We start from the raw sequence: 25,681 nt of genomic DNA, 5'->3' as shown, positions 1-25,681 counted from the left end.
ACGCATAGATGAGCCATGCTTTAAGCTTATTCTTACATTGTGACTCATGACAAGCATGATTCATCCATATAAGTGCTTTCCCTCTTCAAAAGTCCCTTTTCTTTTACGCACCACCACCCAGAATGGGGTGAAAACAATCCCTCCAGTATACATAGTGACGGCAAAAAAAATCCATATTCCCATCACGCCTCCTCTTTGTATTGAAATACATTTACATTATATTACATAAATCTCTTTCAGCCTCATTTGCATCCACACTGGCTATAAATACATATTTTAAAAGGCTCCTAATGGCTCTCGTCTGCTCGGGGCCCAGCGCTGGAGTGGTGTACATAACCGCGGTGTATTAATAGTGTTCGCACAGTGCACAGTGGACCGCATGGTGTCATGTACGGTGTACAGTAACGCCGTCCACTCCATCGGCGCGCTTACATGCATTTCGACTTCAGTGATCCGCTTTGGCATTGAAGAAAGAGCTTGCAGAATATCTGCTCCGTTATCGCTGCACCCTGACTCAAGTTTGCTAAATGATGATTACAGTATGTGTGTATAGTTTTATACAGCTCAGTCAGATATGCTAATAATATATATAGCTCAGGATTATCCCTTCCGCCATTCTGTGTGTTGTACAGAATAGTAATTAAGATTTTTGATTGGGTCTAATGGGGGCACGTGTGAAGCGTGCACCTGTGCACTCACTTTTCTGATGAGGTTAAATTCTTTTAACAGAAATGATTGCATTACATATTCATGTTCGTCAAAACTGGACACTTTCAATTCTAGAAATTCGGAATACATACATTTTATTTATTTATTTATTTATTTATTTTTTGTGGGGGGGGGGGCATATATATATAACGATCATAAGCTCTTGCCCTTGTATTGGATCTAATTTGAATTTACCTAATGTTGTGGCCACTTCAAAATGTTAATGCAGAGATATTTCTGTCCTGTTATTATGTTCAAACAGATCTGCCTGTGGAGCCTCCGTCTCCCACTTTGGTCACAAATGGAGATGAAGGCGAGATGGGATGCATCAATGGACGTGCACCTGCAGCGTCGCCATGGCGGCAAGAAGTCGCGAGGTGGTTGGCATTTGTCTGTGTTGGGATTGGGAATCACTCCCTAACCACTGAGTGAGTTTCTCATTTGGTTCTGCTCTGTGAATGTATGTCTTGAAAAGTAGTCAACAGCTAAGCTAACTAACTAACTAATGCAAAATATTTTCCATTCTTTGGGTATTGTTTAATTTTTCGCATGAAGTTGTGTGACCCTTAGAATTACAGTAACATATATGCAAATTTCCTTTAGTCTATTTAAAGGCGTTTCACATTATATGTTAGCATTAAAGCAAGAGGACTTTTAATAATGTAATGTTTGTTTGAATATTTCAGTGTTTTAAGCTACATTTTAGTAGCAGTTGTTTAAAGTTTTGTAATTACACTAGCGTTTATGCTAATTTCTATGAGCCAATGTATGGGGTTTTGCATTATATGTTAGCATTAAGCTAGCAAATGTTCATTACGATACAGTTTGTTTGAACATTTCAGTGTTTCAAAATACAATGTTTAATTATCTTTTATGTGTCACAGAACTGTACAAGTGAGAGAGTGAGAACAAAGGAGTATTTTAAAAAGTACTACATATTGTGTACAGCAGTGGTGTCCAAGTTCGGTCCTTGAGAGCCCCTATGCAGCCTGTTTTCCATGTTTCTCTCCACCAACACACCTGATTCATGATCAGGATCGTTAGCAGGCTTCTGCAAAGCTTGCTGATGAGCTCATCATTAGATTCAGCTGTGTTGAAGGATAGAGAGACCAAACTTGGGCACCACTGGTGTACAGTAATTTGGAATATTGGAATATTGGAATAATGAGTAATTCGCTAAAATGTCCCCATTTATTTTTTTTATCTCTCAAATAAGGCTGAAGATGTTAGTCTGGTTAGGAAAGGAAAAGCGCACTCACCGACTTCTGTTTCTGTTTAGCAGGCCCGCCTACGGAAGCATTCCACAGAACATGCCAGAAGACACACAAAAACACACACAAGAGCATGGTTAGTCATTGGCAGGTTAGAAATCGAGGGGAGGGAGTGTACCGCCACCGGGGGTACAGTTAATAGCGCCTTCCTATTAGAGTTTCAGGCAGCTGTGAGGTGTTAGTGGAGGCATCTTGGAAGCGTTATGGGCAGAGGGGAGATGGGGGGGCAAATGCAGGCAGGTGGGAGGAGGAAGGGAGGGAGGGGTGTTGGCCAAGGCGAGAAGCATCCCGGACCCCCCACGCCCCCCACTCCCACCCAAACTCCACTTCCTTGTGTTACCTTCTTAAAGAAAGGCAGCCGGTGCGTGTTGGCCTGAGGCGAGGTCACGCTGCCGGACATGCCCTTGGGGGAGCGAGGGTCCCCCTGCGATTCAGGGAGCTCCTCGGCATCCAGGTCCAGGGGGTCAACGTCATCGGTCACCGTGGGGTTGTCCACGTGTGCTGATTGGTATGGGGGCAGGGCGGTTGGGGGCGCGCAAAGGAAAAGAAGCGAAAGAGCAGAGACAGTGACAGAAATAAGGAAAAAGGGGGAAGATAGAAGACGAGATGTGAGATGCGTCAGGACGGAAGCGCCAAAGGAAAACGTGGAGATGACATTGACAGGAGTGTGAGGAAGAAAAGTGCAATGCTGCATGAATGCTGAGAGATGCTTGAAGAAGGTAATGAATCGACGACAACAAGCATTTCGGACACTGCACAGACTGAAAGCTAAAATCATTTCTAGTCATTTGTTCATGTGGTGTTGTTGAATATACATAAACAATTATCTGTTGAGGCGGCACGGTAGTCGAGTGGTTAGCACGTCCGCTTCCCAGTTCTGAGGTCTCCGGTTCGAGTCCAGGCTCGGACCTTCCTGGGTGGAGTTTGCATGTTCTCCCCGTGCCCGCGTGGGTCTTCTCCGGGTACTCCGGTCTCCTCCCACATTCCAAAGACATGCATGGCAGGTTAATTGGGCGCTCCGAATTGTCCCTAGGTATGCGTGTGAGTGTGGATGGTTGTTCGTCTCTGTGTGCCCTGCGATTGGTTGGCAACCAGTCCAGGGTGTCCCCCGCCTACTGCCCAGAGCCAGCTGAGATAGGCGCCAGCAGCCCCCGCGACCCTTGTGAGGAATAAGCGGTCAAGAAAATGGATGGATGGATGAATTATCTGTTGACGAGTTTCGAAAGGCCTGAGTGATGAATAGAATCTTGGTTGATGGAATTTGGCTGGCCAGGTTGAGGATACATTTTGATGGTTAGTTTCATAAACGTTTGTTTTGTGATTGTGCAGTCATAATTTGCAATAACATTGATGGATAGATGCTCACCTGATCGGAATGTCAAAGAAACAAATTGATTGATGACAATACCTCACCGTTTATAAAGCAACAGAACACGTTTGCGGCTGGAGGTAGTATCCAATTTCATGTTTTTGTTATGTTTGTGGTTATGTTGTCACGTAAGGTTGGAGGCAAAAATGTGCATAACCAATCACCTGTTCACTAGTGCAGTGGTTAGCACATAAAAGAGAAAAGCCTCATCTTTGCTGATAATCGTCTCCCCAGATGTTGAGATGTTTCTACCACGAAAAGTAATAGCTCACTCTTTCTAACTGAGCCTCGCATTTTGCTCTTTCATCAGGTTCCAATCTGCTGTGCCGCTATTACATACAATAAAAACGTGTGTCAGTAAAAAGATCGGGGGGGAAAAAATCCCAGAGGTGATTGTGAGTTCATACTAAAATATGTCATCAGTGCGCATAGAGTAAATGCAAAAGAATGAGTATTCTAACAATGGTTAATTGTGAATGCCTGTCTAAGAATTTGCACTATTAATGACATGTCAGTGTGGCAATAAAACAGCACAGGAGAGCCTTAATTAAGGCAACAAAAGCTGAGCAACGTGAACAGAAAACAGCGACAGGAGAAGGAAGATATCGAGGAATGGACGGGGGTGTTTGTGTCAGAACCACATGATTTAACACGGGCTGGGAAGATCTGTTTCCAGACAGAACCCCCCCCCCCCCCCCCCCCCAGAACACTTGACCAGGTGGTCCGCTTACTGATGCTGTGATTTGCCAGTATGCAAACATACACACATTTTCCTCAGTGCCCTCACCTGTGCCGGGTGGGGTCGGCCTCCGCGTTCCTGTGGCAACATCCAGGCTCGAGCTTCCTCCGGATTTACTAAGACAGAACAAAAGGACATACATTAGCGTTAGCATTTTTGGTGTTTTACAGACAGGCAAGTCTGAATTTAAAGCGGCATTGCCTTCAGTATAGTACCGCAATATGTTGGGCAGAGAGTCCAACTCGACAGCCAGTGGTGTGGCTGCTTTAAAGCATCTTGTGGTCACAGCGTGTAAAAGCAACATCCCGGGGGAATATATTCCTGACACCAGAGATTTTAGGCAGATATATTCTAGTTTCCAAGAAAATGTTGCGAATAAAATTAGTATTATCTTTAATCATAGCTATACTGACCACCTCGTTACCCATTTCTTGGGAGCTTTAACTCATCAGTATGTGTAGTTTGTTTTATTTTTATTTATTTATTTATTTTGTTATTTTTACCCAATGTTGGATCAAAATCTTGACCCTATGTGCTGGGTCAAATCCTCAACCTACTGTGCTAGGTCAGTGGTTCTCAAATGGGGGCATGTACCCCTGGGGGTACGTGAAGGCACTCCAAGGGGTATGTGAAATTTGAAAACATATATTTTTTTTTTATGTAAATATTTAAAAAGATATATATATGTTCTTAAAATGAATTTCATATTCAGTACAATTTCAGTGTCCTAAAAAAACAGTATCTCCCCCATACCAGAATAGTTTGACCCAACTTGTCATACGCCACCTAGAATAACCTGTCAATCATCCATCCATCCATTTTCTGAGCCACTTTTCCTCACAAGGGTTGTGAGGTTGCTGGAGCCTATCCCAGCTGGCTTCGGGCAGTAGGCGGGGTACACCCTGAACTGGTTGCAAACCAATTGCAGACCTGTCAATCACTTTAAAACGATTTCAAATTTAGTTTATTATTTATTTTTTAGAACAGAGCTTTACTATGATTTCAAAAGATGACACCTTATGTTGATAATGATCTGTATATGCACAAATCTTGATTGATTCTAAAGTTATTTATTTATTTATTCATTTATTTTGTTAACTCTTCTTATTTCCAAATAGTTCACGAGACTGAGTTTGAAAGTTTAATAAATCAGACAATGATGGCATAGCGCTCGGTTTAATTTTTTTTTTTTTGCGCTGGTTAGGGTGTACTTGGCTGAAAAACTATTTCTCATGGGGTACGTCACAGTTGAGAACCACTATGCTAGGTAACCCAAAATTGGCTCTGTGACTGTTCCTTTTAGACCCAGTACTGGATTAGCCACTACACCCAATGTGGTTTTTGGCAATATTTGTAATCATTCCAATTTATCTTGATGGTGTGCTAATGCTGACCTGGAGCTGAGTCGGTTCTGCCTCATCCTCTGCTCCTGTAGAAGCCGGGTGTTCTCCAGCTTGACCGGGCTGGGTATGAAGCCCACCTCGCAGCCCTCCTTCACCAGACGCCCGATCCACCAATCGTTGTTGTACTTCTGCACGCATAAAACAGCCAGCCAGCCAGGCATTATTAGACGATCACTCACCGCAGGATGGTGCAAACAAACCTCTTTGATGTGTAGGAAGTCTTTGGCTTCGAAGGATATGGCCATGCCCTGCACAGGAACGTCGTCGCTGGGGCCCGGGTTGTAGCCCACGTTTGTCCGCACGGCAAACGCAACTGGTTTGGTCTGGACAAGAATAAGAAGCATTCAACATTGACACAGACATACACAGAGCGGCTATAAGGTGGCAAAAGTACTAACACATTGTATGTTCTGTAAATGATATAAATTTCTCTTAACTCTATTGCAATTTTGTTACATCGTGCTGTCCTTAGTGAATGTTGAAAAAGTAACACACCTATTTCCACAAATGTAAAAAGTAGAAGCTGAGTAAAGATAAAAGTCAGGCGGACCACTGACCTTTGCTTTCTCGAGCGTGGCGAGGGCCTGCCTATCCGCCTCCTTCCTCAGGGCCTCGGGATCCTCCTCCAGGGACACGTCGGAGTCCGACGGCCGGCTCGTGTAGGAGTCGGCCGAGCCCTGGCGCGCAAGAAGAAGAGCGTGAGGGATACTGCGTGTGCTCTTTTGCATTTTGGCCTTATTTTCCAGTCTCCTGCCTACTTATATGTGGCCTACATCGGCGCTCATATTAAGAACTGAAAGCTGACTCACTGTAATTTGAGGTGCTTTGGCCACACAACAAAAGGTAGAGTCAACCATGCAGATAAGCCAGCAAGTATACACCATCACATAATGGCCCGAAGACTGGACACTACATTAGGTAGGCCTGCACACTCTGATGAAAGCCAATCCAAGAGCTGTATCAAAGAAGTGGCCTTAACAAAAGGTAATAATGCTAAGTTATGTAAGAGAAACAAAATATTAAAAACAAAACAAAAAAAACCTCTCAATATTATGAAGTGCAATTCAATTTATTTTTTAAAATCATACATACTCAGTGTTTGTGAACATAATGCTTGTTTAGTTAGGTGTACCTAATGGAGTGTCTTGTGAGGGCATCTTTTTCATGCACGGTAACTTGACTCCGCAGACACCCATCCCACCCCATACGTGTCGCCCCACTTCTGCTGTAGCGTGAACTTCTACTATGCTGTGTTTAAGAGTCAAAATTTATATAACCGCCGCTCATTGTTTTTTTTTTTTTCTTTTCATTTTAGGCCCCCAGTGCTTTGTAGGTGGTGCTGACAAGAGCGCCGACAGCAGAGTGCGCCAAGCAGAACAAGTGAGTCATGAGGTGTGGGCCTCCAAAATAGAGGTGAGAGTACGCAAAAGATGACATAAGCCATATGTAACCGCAATGAACAAATTCTCTGCCGGCAAGTCATCCACACGTGTCAGGTTTGAAACACCATCTTCAATGACCATAATGATGTTCCATTAGATCTGTGTTTTCATGTCTATACTGTGGCATTTTGAATTTCAAATTTAATTTGTGCAGTGACCAAGCTTGTACCTTAATCTGCACATCACCTTCCAGACTACAGAAAACAAAAAAACAATATCCACAATATCTAAATACCCCTGAGGGATGTTTAAGGCACTTTTTTAAGGTCTTTAAACACATCAAATGTATTGAGAGAGGGCAAGAATCGCATTGGATAATAAAAATGTACCGCTGGCATTTGGCCGAAACCTCATAAATCCCAATTTAGCAACTTTTTCAAAAATGTGGACACATGGGTGTCATTTTTCCAAATTACTGACCATTGTAAAGTGTTGAAAATAGCTTGCTCTCTTTGATGATGCAATGTTAACGGTTGAATAAACACGCTGTTTTTTGGATTTCGGAGGTACAAGGTTTTGGCCCGACGCCAGCGATATGCAATTCAACAATGTACCAATCCCTGGGTTTAGAGTAAACAAATCCCCTTTTTTCCCAAACTAACTTACTTAAATTATCTCACAATATGTATCAGTAATCAAGCCCAATAATACATTATAAAATGAACCTACACCCAATGCTTTCTGTCGGCGTCAAAGGCAGGATGATAGACGATTGAAACATTCATTAATCTCTCTTCAGAAAAAATCAGGTTGACCTTTAAAATTCAGAACGTAAACCACAATTGTGTGCAGATGTCTAGTGGTTAAAAGTGGATTTACACCCCAAAATAAAGCACACAGTTTTGTTATAACTAGACAATTAAATCCGCTAAATAGCAGGACTGCGTACCCGGAACCCACAACGCAGGTTGTTTACAGTATTCGTATACAATTGAAATGAATTTAAATGCCTTTGATCTGTCTTAACTAAAAAAAATAAAAAATAAAAAAAACACACACACACACACACACACACACACACACACACACACACACACACACACACAGAAAATATTACTGTATTGTAAAATATAAACATGAAAAAGCATAATAAAAGTTAATGTAAATAAATAAACTGGTTTTGTAAAGTGTAGTGAAGCCAAAAATAACACATGCTGTACAATGCAGTTTATTTCTTCACATTATCTTTTGTTTTGCAATGTTTGGATACTTATATTTACTGTGCTTGTTTTCTTTCTTAAAAACCTCACCCCAAAAATGAAGAACATTGGGGGAGGTGTGGGGTGACGGGTTGCAATGAATTAATGGCACTTTGATTCATGTCAATAGGGAAGATGAATGAATGTTTGGTCACAGTCCCAGAACGAATTCAACTGTATTTGGGACTGGGAACTGGAAAGAAACAAGCACCTGGCATGCTTTTGGGTGTGCATGTACTCGAAGTGTGGAATAGATTTCTGCATGAGTGTAAAAGCATTATTATTATAATGAGGAATGGGATCGGATTCCAAACATGTTATTCTACTGGCAGCTTTGAGGATTTGGTTACTGGATGCTTCGGGGATGCTGTAGGAGGCAAAAACAACAGTGTGTGTGTGTGTGAAGAGTGCTTTCGCATGTGTGTGTGTGTTTAATGTCCCGCACTGCCTTTCATGACTATCCTCGTCTCTCTTTGTGCAGTTCCCAACCAAACGACAAACAGCAGAGTGTTGATTCTGGCTCAGCCACCTGTCGCATTGTGGCGCTCCGCAGACTCGCATGTAGACACTCCCTGTTGCCGGGGCGACGGCACCCTTGCTAACTCCCAGTCTTTCCCACATATACACGCTTAGCCACTTCCTGTTGCATCTCGGTGCATGTAATGAGGATGGCACCAGCCGCCCCCGCTGAGCAGCTCTGACTCATCCTCTGGGAGCATCCCGACAACACGGGAAGTTCAACGCAGATTCGAATGGCTGACCTTGGACCAAAATAAAAGGCCCCGGGATGACGTCTGAAATAACTGGCAAATGTTTGAGTCATGCAGCTTGCTGAGTCGTGCAACACCAAAAAAGATAAAACAGGCCCATCCATCGATATTCTATAGCACTAACTTCAAGATCACTTCATTAAACACTGCCAGCCATTTTAGAGCATTCTTACTTTTTCAAGATCCAAAAGAAAGAACAGACTCTCAACTTTAACCAGGGAAAAAAATATTCTTCCATTTGCTATTCTTTAAAATCAAACAAAATGCAGCCTTTTCTCTTAACGGACTCAAACTGGGCTGATCTCATATCGAAATGTATTGCTGCCATCTACTGGTGGTTGTTTGTCACTTAAGTTGTTTCTTAGCTTGAAATTTCCAACGGAGCAGTCTTAGACCCTACCCCACCCATTCCCATTGAAAAATGTAAGTATACAGTAGGGATAGTAGGGTAGGGATTGGGTTAGCCTGCAAATAGTGAAAATATTAATAATTAAAATAAAAAATTAAGACCCCCCCCCACCACCACCACCCCTAAAAAATAAATAATAAATAAATAAATGATAAATATTCGTCCTCCTATGTCCCGCTCACAAAAAAAAAGAAAAAAAAAAGATATACTTAAAAATATTGGGGGTTGAACAGAAACACTAATCACATGCACAACTATGGACAATTTAGTCTTCAATGAACCTAATGTGCATGTTTTTGAGATATGTGATGAAGAAATGTAGCTGGAGAAATGAGAAACTCTATGGAGTACAAAACAACAAAAGCCTCCAGGAACTCAAAGTCAACCAATCAGACGTTTTTAAATCTTCTTCTCGTTCCCCCTTTCGTCATCTCACCCTCATGTCACCGGGCCTGTGTCTCTAATTTAGCCGCTTGCTTCACGTCGCATACAGCTCCCCGTTCAAAATAGCTGTGGGTCACGTGACAGCTGAGCTGCTTTGCCATTGGCCGCTGCCAGGCTTGAGACCCCCACGGTATCATAGTAACCACCTCAGCCGCATCCGTGTGGAGGAGGAGATGGGAAACTTGAGGATGGTTGTGGATGAATTTGAATGTGTTTGAAATAATCCATCACACCAAATCTGCTTTCATGGCCTCAACATTAACATAGTGGGAATATTCCAGAGAATGCTGAAAAGGGGAGGTGGTCTGTCAGACGAGTTGCATGCATTGTGATGCATTCACACCATCTTAGGAGTCATATTTAATAACTGAGGCTTTAGCTAGACTTATCAGAGAGAGCATGGTGGCAAATGGAATAGAGCTTTGACTAATGAGGGTCGAGAAACATCGTCACTGCACGAAATATGAATTCACGGTATCTACGGGCGCTGGAGAAACGACTTTCAGGGAAGAGGCAGAACGTCAACACTAAAGGTGGCTTAGAATATTGGATTGAAAGAATAAAGGGGACAAGATGGAGCAGTGCCAAGAAACCTCCAAAATCCACCCCTATAGATCCCTACATCAATAAATATTTGCTGCCTTCTTGTACAAAATATGTTACAGAGTTTGGTACCAAACAGTCTGCAAACTCGGGGTATAAAGCCAAGTGATTGGCCCATTTCTGGTCTGGACAAGCTCAAAAGATGGAAGACATTTTATCCAAGTCAAGAGCAGGTCTAAAGTCTTTTAGTCCATGTTTCAAGTCTTCGGGTAATTTGGTCCCAATCCATGCGATCCAGACCTAAATTTATTTAATCCAAGTCTCAAGATTTTTGGCCCGAGTCCAAGTTAAACACTTAAATCATAATTTATCCAGTCTCATGCTGCATTCAAGGAAGGTCGGAAGTCAGAAAAATCCAAGTTGAATTTTCCCAGTTCCAATCTCAAAGCGTTTGAGGTGAAAGTAAACAAACAAAAAACGGAGGATAGTGATAAATTGTTTTTTATTTTGGTCCTCAAAACTCATTTTGACGTCCAGCAAACTTGCCTTCATGCAATTTTGCTTCATTTATTGTATTTATCTTATTTCATAAGAAGCCATACAGTTCAATAGTTCACCGTATATTTTCATGCAGAAAAATAGTGGCATTCTGTCATGTACGTTGTGTTACGTGAAGTTATGTCCAATATTTAGGATCGAAGAAAGCTATCTAGTTTTATTCTCCAAACGGGTCGCCATTGTAGAGTGACGTCACATTGTAGTCCGTCGGTGAAGTCAGGGTACTTTTTTCCCCGACTTGACAAGTACGATTTCCGAGTTCAAGGGGGCATTTCCGTACACACTTCCTGGTTTGAAAAGTTTGGAAAAGTCCGGCTTCTGACCATCCTCGAATGCAGCATTACTCCTGAGGTCAAAGTTGAAGGTCTTCTGGCACTACATAAAGTGCAAGCCATTTTTCTGAGGGTAACATCCAAAACATGCTGGACTGGTACCCTCGAGGAGCAGAGTTGGTGACCATTGGTCTAAAGCAAGTCCTAAGACAACAAGTCCAAGTTAAAAACATTTGATCAAAATGTAACATAATTGAGTCCAATCAATGTAATTTGTCTTAAAGACAAGCCTTAAGTCAGTTAGTCCAGGTTGTTCAGCTTTTGGTCTTACTGTCATACAGTAAGTCAATTGGCCCAAGTCTAATGTAACTATCAGGTCATTTAAAGCTCCAGTTTTAAGTTTGAAATCAACTATCAATATTAAAAGGCATGCAATCAAAGTCTGGAACAGTCATTTAGTCAGAGTCTAATGATTTTTGGTCCAAATCTCAAGCAACTCAATGACAAATTGATGTTAGTCTTCTTTCATTCTGTTTTTCCTGTAGACTACAATACAAGTGAATGCTAACAGTGAGGCAAATGATGCATACTTTTAACACAAGACACTGTCGTCCATAGAGCTGCTGCTGATGATAGCAACTGAACGCATACACCCACGTAGGGTAATTTGCTGCTGTGATATTCAAGAGCGAAGAATTCTAAAGTAAGACAAACTGAATGACCTCTTTGTTTTGTGCTTACAAGTGGTCCGAAAGACAAGACTGGAGTGCATGCATGCCACACAGGGGAAACAAAGCAACTGACAAAAACAAGTCATATCGAAAACACAAGGAGAGCGGCTGCGAGCAGCCATCTTTATTTGCTCTGTCACAGTGGTGCCATGGCAACCAAGTCTGAAGGGTGTGGAGCTCATTGGAGATGCGAGTCGTGCATTCAAGTTTGTTTCTTTTTTTCATGACAATGCTATAAATATGAAAACATAATTTCACTGGAAACTTCTTTACAAACTAAATTAATTAATCCCCCCAAAAATATTGCATTAATCATGTATTAACGCAGATTAATCCCACTATTAATTTTGAGCGCAGCTGATCCTTTAGTTGACAGCAGATGGTTACGTTAAAGATATCACAGGTTGTGTTTTCGAGCAATAAACATAACTACATACATTTAGTAATGCATTTAATAAATGTTTGCGTATGACATTCAGAATATTTGTTCATGTCAACTATCGACATCCTCATAACATTAAATGTCAAAAGAATTAACACAACAGGTGAGCTTTAAATTTGGCGAGCAAGAATGTTGATAAAAAGCCTTTTTAATTAAGTGATTAATTGTAATTAATCAAAATTCTAAGATGTGATTAATCTGATTTAAAAAATTTATCCTATTACAAACATCTACTGTATACCATATAATGTTTAAAAGCTGTATCTGAAAGGCAAATAAGGTAACAAAAATATTACAAACAGATCTTGGAATGATGCAGTATACTGTAGTTGTACACCACAGAAAAAACACAATAATATTAGTATTTTGAAATGAATACCTCTCTAACCGTGTCCATAAAAACTGAGCATTATTTCTTCTGTAAAGACAAAATTTTGGATGCAACTACAGTATCTCAGAAAAAGCCTTACAGATGTAAAGAATTCATAAAGCAAATACATTGTATAAAGCCAAGTGCAAACACATAATGAAAGCACAATAGAAAGTTATTAAAGTTAATGTTAGATGTAAAAGTGCAATTTTGGGAGAATTTCATTCATGTTTTAAAGCAAGTATGACATAAACTGAAGCTGAAACATCGGATTTCGAAATTAAATCAATTGCTATGAAAAGACATTTATCAAGTATATTTTTTGTAATTCAAGATTTGGAGGAAAGTAATATTAAATTGCATATACTGAGCTCAAAATAATTGTGTTACTAAAATAAATATTGACCATTCCAGTCTATGACTATAAATTCAATGTAAAATGAATAATTGAATCGGTTTAGTTTCTGCTGCTTTTACTACTTTGTGCACAAAAGACTGAAGCTGCCCCCCAAAAAACATCAACGTCCACATTGGTTGGATCAATGCATTCATAAAGTGGAAAGTCTCCCCTTGAAATGGCCACAGTGCAGTGCCGAAAAGCTGACTGGTCAGCGCGCATAGCACTAGACACAACCAGTGCGACTGGAAGTCTAAATTAAAAACACAGAGCCGTCCCAGCAGCTGTGGTCCACCCAAAATGGAATTACAAAGCAAGCCGCTGACCCAGAGTTACGGTGCTATTAGGACACAGGGGGCAAATTCATATTTCCAACCCCAGTTGCTACATATCAGAGCAAAAAAAAAAGGCACCCATCAAGACCTACGCTGTATTCCAACAAAAGGCCGCAGAAAATTCAACAACATTCTTCTTACCACGGCGGGCCGCTGAATCCGCTCAGTCCTCTCCATGCCTCCTTTGCCACGCTCTCCTCACCACGGCCGACCCAGGGGGGGCAGTGCCGGAGTCCACAGACCTTGTGTGTGTGTGAAGTGGCAACTAGTGTGTGTGTGTTAGCTTGACAAGTGTACATGAGCAGTGAAATCCAGAAAAGAGTGCAGTGTGTGTGAGAAAACCAGGAGACGCTCTCTTAACCTCCAGCCCACTCTCCCGTATACCTCCACAACCCAAAGGAACGTGAACCTTGTGTAAAGGAAGGGAACCGGAGCCAGCGGGACGGGGTCGGGTTGCAGGACTTGTGCTACATTTGCAAACTGGAGAAATATATTTAGCCGCGGTCCCGGCAGGAACAGGGACGTAAGTGCGCTGAGGCCAAGGAGGAGGCTTGGTATGCAGCCGTCAGCCATCCAATGCCCCAGCTGACGTGGGGTGGGATGGGGCAGCGCCCAGGGAAACCCCCCTCCCCTCTGCAGCTCACTCACTCACTCATTCTGCTTCTGATGGTCTCTTATGGACGCACAGAACCCTGTCCAGGACCACTTTGAAACAACTGGCTGCAGACAAATTCCACAAATTAGAGACCAAAGACCACTGATTCCCCATTCTAAAAATCAGTTGATCTAATTAATTTTTTTTGGTCACAATTCACAGTCACCTGTTACAACTCCAAAGTCATATGGCTCAAGTCTTGAGTCTTTAGTTACAAGTTGTAAATCCAAGCCATTTACCATAGTCCCAAGTGTGCCCCAAGCATTTAAAGCAGGTCTTAACTAGGGGTGCACCAGATTCCAGATTCTGGCCAACCACCGATCCTCGATCTTTAAAAAGTGACCAACCGATCCAGATTTATGATGATCCTGATTTTTTTCATAACCAACAGCATACACCTTCAATGTTCTAATCTTGTTTTATTGTAAAAAATAAAAATAAAATTGAACAGCACTTGTGAAACAATACAACAGGTTGTTTTAATCACACAAATTCAAATCAAAAAGAAAAGCTTATTAGTCATCTTATAGCAGAAGAGGACAGTGGCTGAGGTTATCAGACCTCTGCGGAGGGAAATGAGATCGGTGGCCAATATCGGTTTTATTTTAAGAGATCGGCCGCTCTCCGATCCCCCAAAATTAGGGAAATCATCTCGGGTAAAAAGTAATTTTGTCTAAAGTCATTATAGTCCCAATCTAAACCTTACTCTGAATTTCTTGATCAAGTCTTCAGCCATTAAACTTAAGTCAAAAGTCATTTTGTCCATGTCTACGATAGGTCTTAAGTCAAGAAATCCAAATTCCAGATCAAATTAAAAGTCATTTGTTTAAAGCAAGACATAATTGTTCAATTCCAAATCCTAAATCATCTGGACCAAAACATCAGGTCAATAGCCGTTTTGTCCAGGTCTAAACCTCGCTCAGATTCCAAATCCATTTTTTTTAACAAGTCTAGAGCAAATCTTAAATTTTTTGGCCCAAATTTAAAGCATATCTTAAGTTATTAGGCCCAAGTCCAAAATGTAACGCAAGTAACAAGTCGTTTATCAGATGTAAAGCGAATCATCTAATTAAATGTAAATCTACGACTCAAATTTTGTTTAATTTGGTTCAAGTCAGACTCAAGTCTTCAGTCAAGTTGTCCAAGTCCAAAACGTTTTGGGTGGGGTCTTTAAAATCAAATATCACCTGGTCCATATACACATATATATATATATATATATATATATATATATATATATATATATATATATATATATAATCCAACTCGGATTCTAAATCAATTTAATCTAAAACCCGTCCTTTCATTAGTTAAGTTTGGGGCCATTGTGTCCACTAGAGGGCAACACGTGACCCAATCAGCAGCCACCCGTAACTGATGACAGCACAGTCAGCAGGCGAGGGCGAAAGAATGGAGATCTACCAGTTGGTCTCACTTTGCAGCAAATGGGGCTCTGCTGGGATTCATGTGTCACCACTGGACAAACCTCTGGAAAAGTGAATCTCAAACTGGATCCTCTCTTCACAGCTATGTTGTTGATGTTAGCAGTACATGTCAGCTAGCCTAGCAATGATAAATATGCCATTTCATCAATAATTGGGTTGGAATGTTGAAAACATAAATAACTCCTATGAATGTTTAACTGGTGTTGCGCAATATCTGGAAAACTGTTGGTGTGTCCTCTGTATGTGCTTAAATGACACTCCATTGAACTGTCAGCTGTCAATCAAATACCACTATGTCTAAAATCTTTTTTATGTTTAATATATCTGCTTAAAGCCTCTGACAGCTGTAATTACATCTCACCGAGACTTAGCAGAGCTTTCCACTCCACAGCGAGAAGTGCTAGCCATCAGCTAGCTTTCAAGCTAGCAGGCTTCACGAGCTGACGCCACAGACAGGTGGCGGGCTCGACCGTTGCATCACTTCCTTGTTTGGTATTGTGCGTCCACATACACTACAAATACAAACACATACACCACAAAAAAAAAAAGAAAAAAAAAATGTCCACATACACTAATAGAGACAATTCAGAGAAAGTCAACCATTTAACACAGCGCCACATGCCTTTAAGTCTGTGGTTCACATCTAAGCGCATATTTCCTGCTAATTAATATAGTTATATACCAATGTTGTCTGCAACACAAAATACATAACAGTTGGGAATTTAAATGATGACACCAAGCTGTCCTATAAATTGTGGCATCCAGGAAATGAGCATTTCCGGGTGTCGGCATAGCTAGCTAGCCAACTACATGCAGTTGCAGTAGAAATTATTGTAGTGGGGAAGGGCGACTCATGCTGATTGCCCAAATGTGTCACTGGGCCACGTTTTTGCTATGACAAACAAACACACCCAAAAATCTGGCAGTCTTTGAACGTTCTCAGCAATTATCTTAAAACGTGTAATTACAAACAAATCTCTGAATTCACTGTAGGGTCTTGTAGTAAAATAAGTCTTAGTCCTAAATGAATGTGAATGTTTTGATACTATCATCAGTGTATCAGTAGTACAAAATCACATCCCCTCGCACCCGCAGTATGTCATTGCCCAGGAAAGCGCAGCACGCATCAGCAGCATGCGTGGCAGACAGTCATCTTCATCATGTTTTTGTTGAACTTGACGCGCGAACGAGGCTACGCAAACACGTAGGCCGCGGTGGCGCCCACGCACGAAAACAGAGCGCCATCGAAGCACCGTCTCCCTCGCATCTCCATCCCACTGTGGCTGCGCACGCGGGGAGATTCAGTGGCCTGGTTGCCATAGAAACCAAGCCCCGGTGTACCAGCCAGATCCGCCGACGGTTGATTGTGCGTGTGTGCGTGTTTGAATGAGTATGCTCTTGCATAGGTGTGTGAGAGACTATACAGTGAATCCTATACGGGGCCTGGCTTTGAGCAAAAAGAAATGAAATATGGAGTGAATGTATATGGTGTCTACAAGCTTGGTGGTTGTGTTTTCCATATGAAAAGACAGGAAGTTGAGTGCATGCCAAAAGCAACAGGTCCCACTATAAACCAGAATGAAAGATATGAACAACTCACAACTCTCACATGTCATTTGATCCAAGTCTTCAGTCATTATTAGTTTGGGGCCTAAAGCTCACATGAAGTCACTCACTCTAAGACTATAACAATATCCAAGTAAATTACGTAGTCCAAATTACTCCAGGTCTAAAATGTTTGTTCAATCAAAGTGTAAGCCCAACCGGAATTCCAAGGCCTTTGGGCAATGTATTATCAAATTCCAACTAACTTACTCTAAGTATAGCAGTCGCAAAAATCACCTAATCAAAGTCTAACACCAAAGTTTACAACATTTAATTCTAGTCCCAAACAAGTCTGAAGTAATTTGTCCAAAGTAATTTCATCCAAGCCTAAAATCATCCGCTAAATGAGTCCAAATGGAAAGCAAGATTAGAATAATCTGGTCCAAGTTTGAAAGTAATCTAAGCTCCAATTGACTTCAATTCATATAAAACATCTATAGAGCCTTACAGTCATGTGGTCTAAGTCTAAAGGAAGTCTGTAGCCGTTGCATCAAGTCTGATGAATCAAGAAACGTCGTCTGAAGTGCAGCCAAGTCCAAATTCAGAATAATGCAGTCAGAGTAAAGCATGTAAAAAATAATTCTAAAGTCAACATCAGTTCCAAGTAATACAAAAATAAAAAAATAGTACAAAGTTATGCTATCCTAGTTAAAAAGAATTCCAGAGTCCTTTTGACAATGTTGTTAGTCCTCTGTACTAAAGAAGATTCATTTAGTCTAAGTCTTAAGGAAGTCTGTGGTCATGAGCAAAGTTTAAAAAAGCTTTGCCCCAGTCTAAAGCAAATGCAAAGTTTTTGTCTTGAAATCCTAGTGAATGACACTTGTGTAAACTAAAAAACTTTTGCACTTATTGAGCCTACCTGAACAAATAGTATAGTGTGCTCGCTCTGTAAGCAGCAAGTCCCTGGTTTGAAACCAGTCCAGGTTTTTTTTCCCCCAGCTTCTTTCCTCTTTCTTCTTCTCTCTCCTCCATGATTTCTTGTGGCAAGGAGGCGTTTTGTTTCAAATGTTTATTGAAGAATTGGCTTGCGTCAAGTTGCATGGCGTACTCAGGAGTGCTCAAACGCATTGCTCCAACAGCAGACTGCAGTCTGCTCGCCGGGGGCGCGGCAATCAAACGGGGAGAGGTGGGGTTTTACCAAACCGGGAGTTTTACTTCCGTGTTGCAAAAATAACTAGCAAAACATCTAATATTTCATTAAAAAATTACATCGCCATAGTGTCAAAGGTAAGATTTAATCAGTATATGCCTATAGATAACTTTTGGAAGGGCTTAAAATACCGTGGTGTAATCCGTTTAAAGTCTAAAGCTAATGTAAATTTATATTGGTACCAGCCAGGTCAATTATTCCAAGTCAAAAGTAGGTTTCATATCATATGGTCCATGTTTAAATCCATCACAGGCTCAAAATAAACCACATCCATAGCATTAGTACCAAATTCTACATCGGATTTTTTCTGATCCTTGATCCCAAGTCTGAAGCAGTGAATCTTGAGTTACTGGGTCAAGTCAATTAAGTCTCAAGACAGTCTAAAGTCATTTAGGCCAAGTAGGATGAAGACCCAAGTGAAAAAAAACAACATATGTAATCCAAGTCTAAAGCCAAACTTTGTTCGAGCTCATTTGTTCCAAATCTATTGCAAGATCCAAGTCATTTAGTCCTAAATAAGTAATTGGTCATTCTATCAAAATCTAATCCAAGTCTACGCTCATCTGGTCTTGGTCGGAGGTCCTAAGTAATTTGCTCAAAGTCTGAATTAATGGGCACGACATTTGATCCAAGTCAAGAGAAAGTCTTAAATCGTCCAGTTTTTGTTTCGTCACGATGCTCTCACTACTTTGTCTCTAGTCTTGAGTGATTTGAGGAAACATTCACAGATTAAGATCAGCTTTATAACAGACAAAGTTGCAGTTTTTACTGTCGTTACATTTGTGCAACCACTATTATTTAACCCTGTGATGTGATTCTCAACAGGATAAGGGTCCAAGTAGCCAAGCAGCTTGAATGTAACCTGTCGGACGAAGCTGTTGGACGTGGTGTCGGACGAGGTGCTTCCATCGGAGCGTTTGAAGCGGCTCTTCCTCTTGGCGTACTTGCCCTGCGGAAAGCGAGAAGGGTGGGTGTGAGTTTGAAAGAAAAAGAAAAGTTTGCCTCCACACAGTCATTTATCTTAACAGATCGTTTTAAAAGCCCCGGCCGCTGTACTCGATGGAGTCGTGGATAAGGCGACATTAGCCTGAGAGGGAACACACGCGCACACAGTTCACGAGCAGCCAAGGCAACTCCTCATTTTTCATGTTCTCTTGCAACCCTCTAATCAGATTGGCGGACCCCTGCCAAATGGGTTCTATCCGGGTTGGGCAGAGGCCGCTCATTACATTAGAAGAAGCCCACCCTGCTCACATCGCCATGGTTACGCAATGCCGACTAATCACGTTTGCGGTGAGACGGCCTGTTCTTCTTCCCGTGTGAAGAGAGAGAAGAGCCGTTGCATCAGAACAAAACCACCTTTGCATTACACACACCGGACACTTTATTAGATACACCAGCGCAATCAAACCACACCTTATAAATGGCTCTCGGCGTGATGCAGTGCTCTTCTAGTACATGACAATCACAATTATAAGCATATTGGACAAAGAATACACCACTGACAGGGTCAGCTAAAAAAAAAAAAAAAAAAAAAAAAAAAAAAAAAAAAAAGAAGATCATCATTATGTTTAACTTGGCAGGTGTGCCTGATGAAATGTCCAGTGGGTGCACATTACTTGCCATTACATCAGGGCAGAATAGCAGGATTGCACGTACTTTACTTGTTCAGTTGATATAAAGAATTGCATTGATTTATTGCACATGTAATAATACTCCAGACCAGTGGGTGGCAGAAGTCTGTATTCATCGTTGATAAAATGCAGTCTGTACCTAGATGCCAGACTACTGACTTCTATAAGTCAAGTCAAGTCAAGTTAAGTCATCTTTATTTATATCGCGCTTTCAAACAGCTTAGCTGTCACAAAGCGCTTTACAGAAACACAACAAAACTAACATAACATAAAAGATTAGCAATACAGCAATACATTGTGAAATACAAAGCAAAGTTATTATTTGTTTGCACCTTTTTGGCGTTAACAAATGCATGTGGGTGCAGGTTGTATACACCGCAGAGGCAATGCAGCGATGGGGCGGCTCCTTTTCAGTGGAGAGGGGAAGAAAAAAAAAAAGGGCAGGCAAATGCCAGCAACAGGAAGCGCAGGGGGCTTCTTGTTGGTAAATGTCCCACCAGATTAAAAGGAGTGTATAATTAAAGAGGAAGCAAGCAGGGGTGTTTATTCAAGTGGAAGCCTGGTGGGACAAACTTCATTTCCTGGACTCGGGTGATATCTTCAAATCGATTAGATTAGTTGCATCACAGTTAGCTGTAATTCCTACAGTTTTGGTTGTCTCGATGAGTATCACAAAACAGTTGCGTCAAACTTTAGAGATGCATCGTCCTCCGGCGACCTGAATGAAGCTAAGTGGAGTAGTTGCTCCTTTATAATCCAAATGTTGCCCGGTGATCTTCAAAAGATCAAAGGCAACAACATTTTTGGTTTCTTGGCTACGTTTACACTGCAGGTCTTAATGCTCGATTCCGAATTTTTTGTGAAATCCGATTTTTTTGAGCAAGCGTTCACATTGCCTATTAATTGTGCCCTCAGTTTGTCTTCTGTGTGAACGTTATGCATCCGCATGACCCGCATGCGCAGAAGAAGATAAAATATCACTCACAATGGTGTGTTTGCGGAAGTAAATGAGTATGGTCCAGCGTGTCAGGGCCACGGACATTATAAGTCCGTCGTCGGGCATCATATTTCGTGAAAATGAGGAGAGCCTATTCGAGCTCCTCATCTCAGGGAGACCTCTCCTTTGTTTATCCCCTAACAATGATGTCACGTCATTGCCGCGCATAATAAATGGGCCGTCTGCGTGGCTATATTAATATCACCACAAATGTCAGCTTTAGGTTTCATGTTTCAAGTGGGATTAAATTAATATAAAGCCGCAACTGTTACTTGAAACAACTTTGCCGATTCGCGAACGTCTCCCAAGTAATGCTCCCGCCCGAGCGGACGCCACGGTGCGCATATTGTGGACTTTTAATGACGTAGAGGTCGGATATATGCGACCTGGCCGTTCAGACTGCGGTCGCATCGCAAACATTCGGATATGTATCCGATCTAGGACCACATATGAAAGTGACCCAGGTCGGATATGAAAAAAAAAAATCGGAATTGAGCCGTTCAGACTGACATAAAAAAGTCAAATACAGGTCGCATTTGGGCAAAAAAAATCCGATCTGGGTCACTTTTCCTGCAGTGTAAACGTACCCTTAGACACATCAGACACAAGATGCTGACGTAGCTTAAAACACTCGCCTCTTTAAACATCCTTTCCTGTTAAAAAGATTGGAAACGCCATTAATATGATCCAGACTCCCTAAGAAAACAAAAATCATTGTGTTGTGTATTTTAAGGAAAACAAGCACTCCATAATATTGTACTCCATAAAACAGTGTGATGACAGATTTTAAAGAAAGATCGCGTTTTTAAGACATCGTACATTGAGACATGTCTTCTCCTCTCAGATCGTCAGTAGAGCACTAATATTAGTCATTCTTCAGAGGATAAAAAATGACAGTGAGTAGTGTTATATTGTCTATGTACATGTGTTACTGCACCATTTGTGTTCAATCTGTTGCTTATAGGATCATAGCACCGCAACATAGATGGTATTTGGGATTAGCATTAAACTTGACAGAAAGCCTAAGCTATGTGGTTTTTAGGGTGAAGTACTACTGTACATAAGGTTCCATTCTCTTTTTGTTTACAATGACAGTAAACTTCAACTCGGGAGTGGCAATAGACAATTTTGAAAAACTCTTAAATGGAAACATTCGGAACTCAAGGCACCACTCTACACATATTTTGCATCTTTATGTGTCAAAAAAACAAACAAACAAACAGGTGCACTATTAGGTTTTAGTGACCTCAGCCTGGCTGACATTACTGGAGTCAAAGGTGGAGCTTGAGTAAATATTTTGTTAGTTGCAAGTTGGGACTCAAGTTCAAATTTTCAAGTTCAAATTTCCTGGAACATGGAAAAGTTTGAGGGGGCAGCGAGGATGAGGAGGATGGCAGGAGTGGGAGTGAAAGCACGGTTGGTTAGCGCTGGTTTCTCTTCCTGCGTGTGGAGAGACAATGAGTGTGCTCAGCGTGGGTGTGTTTGTTCCACTTTTTCACCAACAACAAAAAATACAGTGCTGTGTTGTGTTATGCTCCGTTCCAACACTCAATTCCCCCCCCACAAAAGAAAAGCACGGCCTAGTTGTGGCTGCCATGAAGTGACACCATGGAGAAGTGAGGAATATCAATTAATACTCACAATGATTGAAGCAAATACCAAATCAAAACACACTCACCTGCCACAATATTATGTATGCCTGCACAATCTAAAGCATGGGTCTCCATGCAAGTCAGGTCCTCGCGAGCCCCTATTTGACCTGCTTTTCATTTTCCCTTACAGCACAGCTGGATCAAATGATCAGCTCATTAGCAAGCTCTGCAGAAGCCTGATAACGATCCTGTTTATGTGATTCAGGTGTGTTGGAAGAGGGAGACTTGGAAAACAGGCTGGATAGGGGATGTCAAGGACCGGACTTGGGGACCCCTGATCTAAAGTAATTTAATTTGAGAAATAATACAATTAAATGAGGTTAAATGAGACATGATGTTATTTTCACAAACACGTTTTACTGTATTTGTATGCACTGCATAGATACATATGAATATAAATATAAATAACTAATATATAATAAATATGTAAATGTATGCTGTTTAAAATATATATTTTTTAATAGGTGGGTGTGACAATCAGTGGTACTTTAACTTAACTTTAAATAAATGTTTCAAAATATTTTCGACATTTTTCTTTTTTATGCATCCAACAGAGCTGCTTACCTCGTATCAGTCGAACCCCATTTTTCTCCATAAAAATTAAGGCCTAACCAATTAATTGGCCAGTTGATTTCATGATCACGTTTTTTTGTTGTTGTTTTGTTTTTTTTTCATATTAACAATTAAAACATGCAACAAAGACTTTCAAACACCATCCCCAAAGAAAAAAGAAATTGGCTTAAAAAGTTAAATACTTTTGTATTATCTATAAAATTGTAAAACAGTCAGGTTTTTTTGCTTGTAATCCATACATTTATTGTTGTTTATGGTGAGGGTAAAAAAAACACACATTTTAATCATCATATATATTTTTAATCAATTGATCGTTTTTGCTCTGTAAAAATAAGAAAACATTTATTTTATCATTCCAAATTGTTATTGTTTACTTACGTTTTTGTTTCTTTACTTTTGTATTAAAATATTTTATTTTGCTGTTTCAGTGTTCTACTATTTTTAAAGATTGAAAATAAGTATGTGTTCTTTGACAAAAAAAACATACAGTAAAAACAATACTGTTATTATTAATTATTTCTCCTAGTTGACCTTGTAACTAAACATGTTGATTCCAGCATTAGAAACAACATACAAAGAATAAATTACAATTTAAACTTAAATTACAACTTGAAATGTGAGCCTGATCACCTTTGGACGGCTCAGTAGATTGTGCAGGCCTACCCAATGAAGTGGCATCCACGTCTTTAAGATTGTAATGATTTTCTTTACAATAACGTGTTCTTATGTGCCTCCTACTTTCTGTAGACATGATATTGTGTATGTAAAGGCGTGGCTTTGCATCGCATCCAATAGACATCCTTGTATCGTTTATCACCCCGCTCTGTCCACAAACGCTGATTATCAACCACCAATTAGCCTACCATCTGCTCACATGCAAAAACACAATCATGTACTATAATATATGGAATGAAATTTGAAGTTAATTCTCAAATTGGAAAGCGTTCTCGTTGGCGAATCGGCTCATTCAAAGCAAATGTGCAAGTGGCAAACAACCTGTTAATCGTTTTTTGAAAACACACGCAACATTAAATTTGCTGCCAGAAAACGGTTGCAGTCTATTTGTCGTGTCTTTTTTCAACTTTTTCTTTCTTAATCCTCTCTTGTTCTTACCTGTGATTGAGGATGGGGGTCGAACATGTCCATTTGGATCTCCTGGGTCGAGGTGGAAGGCGTCCTGGACATACTACTTTTCTGTACCATTGATTTAACTTTTGGCCCTTTTCAAAGAATGTCTTTTAGGCGGGGAGATGTTTTACGTCGGTGTCCACGTACTCATCTTTGTCTTGTCAGTAGGGCTTGTCTCGCTGATGCTCAGTGGAATGGCAACAGCTGCCTTGCTGCGAGACAACCGACGAGAGCGGAGGAAGGAAGCACCGTGCTGCCAACTTAGCGGAAAACTAACTATAAACATCCGGTTGTAGCCTTCAAAATAAATGAAAGGCGCTTAATGTGCGAGTGACTAGTCCTGTTTTAGCCTTCCTTACAGTGTATTTATCATCATCATTATCATCATCATTATCATCATCATCATCATCATTATTATTATTATTATTATTATTATTATTAGCAGTAGCAGTAGCAGTAGTAGTAGTAGTAGTATGCATTTTATGTGTGCGTTATGAATTCATCTTTCTATGAATATGTCATCCCCTAAACAGGAATTTGCGGGGAGGTTTTTTTTCAACTAAAAATAAACATATTCAAATAAATTTTGTAATCTTTGGACTTATAGACCCTTCCAGTGTGACGTCACGTTAGTGCGCCCCTAGCGGTGATGGTCAGCGCGTCAATTCGAGTGAATTAGAAAACAATCAGTGTGCGCTAGAAAATAGGTCAAACAGTTGATAAATCAGCTACCAATGCTATGGTGAACTTGTGCGCGGCCGACGGATGCTCTAATAGCTCAAACAGAGATGAGATCATTCTTTCGGCTGCCGGCAGTGATTCTAAACCAGGCGGAAGACAGAAAAAGACTCGCACGGTGCTAGCACAGTGGCTAGTGTGAAAGTACGACGCAACTTTTTTTTTTTTTTCTTTTTTTTTTTCAGCTAGCAGCTTCAAACAACTGGATTCAATGATTCGCATTATTGTAGTGTCCTACTCGAGACATTTTTTTTGTTTGTTTTTTGTTTTGTTTTGTTTTTTGTGACACTTGACATATTTCCTTTATCTTTTAACGAAAATGCTCGCCGAAAATCAAGCTCTCTACATTCATTTGTTATGGGATGTTTGCCTTCCAGGAGGCACCGCGGACGTACAGCAAGACGAATTTATCCGGACACAAACGATTTCATGAATAACATTTTACACCAGTAACCCGTGCCAACCAAAAGATAAATAGAACATACCTTTGCTGCTACGAGACAAACATTGTTGTGTTGAACGCAGCCAACATCCTTAAACCATCCAGACACAAAATAGTTCTAAGAATCCAGGCTCTTGAAGGCGTCAAAGTCCTCCCATGTGTAGGCACTCTTCTTCACAATGAGATCATTTATAATATTGTGATATGTTATTTGACGGAACGTTGTGGCTTGCTTTGAGAAGGCCGATGGTGAAAGTAGA

General features: G+C 40.8%; 1 protein-coding gene and 1 long non-coding RNA gene across 3 annotated transcripts in view; one reads left to right on the top strand and one right to left on the bottom strand.

Annotated features, from left to right (window-relative positions):
* cacnb1 (calcium channel, voltage-dependent, beta 1 subunit) overlaps positions 1-24,499 on the bottom strand; it is a 44,226-nt gene extending 19,727 nt beyond the window's left edge. Inside the window, exons 1-7 of one of the 2 annotated variants that reach the window (XM_077495682.1) lie at positions 24,227-24,499; positions 19,120-19,206; positions 6,048-6,167; positions 5,691-5,813; positions 5,482-5,618; positions 4,136-4,203; positions 2,320-2,480 (exon numbers count right to left, since the gene is read on the bottom strand). In XM_077495682.1, coding sequence (XP_077351808.1) covers positions 2,320-2,480; positions 4,136-4,203; positions 5,482-5,618; positions 5,691-5,813; positions 6,048-6,167; positions 19,120-19,206; positions 24,227-24,316 — 786 coding nt within the window. In that variant the 5' untranslated portion in view covers positions 24,317-24,499. Of the gene's footprint in view, positions 1-1,967; positions 1,997-2,319; positions 2,481-4,135; positions 4,204-5,481; positions 5,619-5,690; positions 5,814-6,047; positions 6,168-19,119; positions 19,207-24,226 lie in introns of both variants that reach the window. The other variant, XM_077495675.1, reaches the window with a different exon arrangement.
* LOC144001410 (uncharacterized) lies at positions 2,582-19,732 on the top strand. Its single transcript, XR_013278478.1, has 3 exons — positions 2,582-2,698; positions 6,806-6,903; positions 19,083-19,732. It is a non-coding gene; the product is annotated as an uncharacterized LOC144001410 (long non-coding RNA).
* Positions 24,500-25,681: the final 1,182 nt, after the last annotated feature.

This window comes from Festucalex cinctus, chromosome 1 (genome assembly GCF_051991245.1).
Source record: "Festucalex cinctus isolate MCC-2025b chromosome 1, RoL_Fcin_1.0, whole genome shotgun sequence".
Classification (NCBI taxonomy): Eukaryota; Metazoa; Chordata; class Actinopteri; order Syngnathiformes; family Syngnathidae; genus Festucalex; species Festucalex cinctus.
This window is presented reverse-complemented; position numbering and strand designations above follow the sequence as displayed.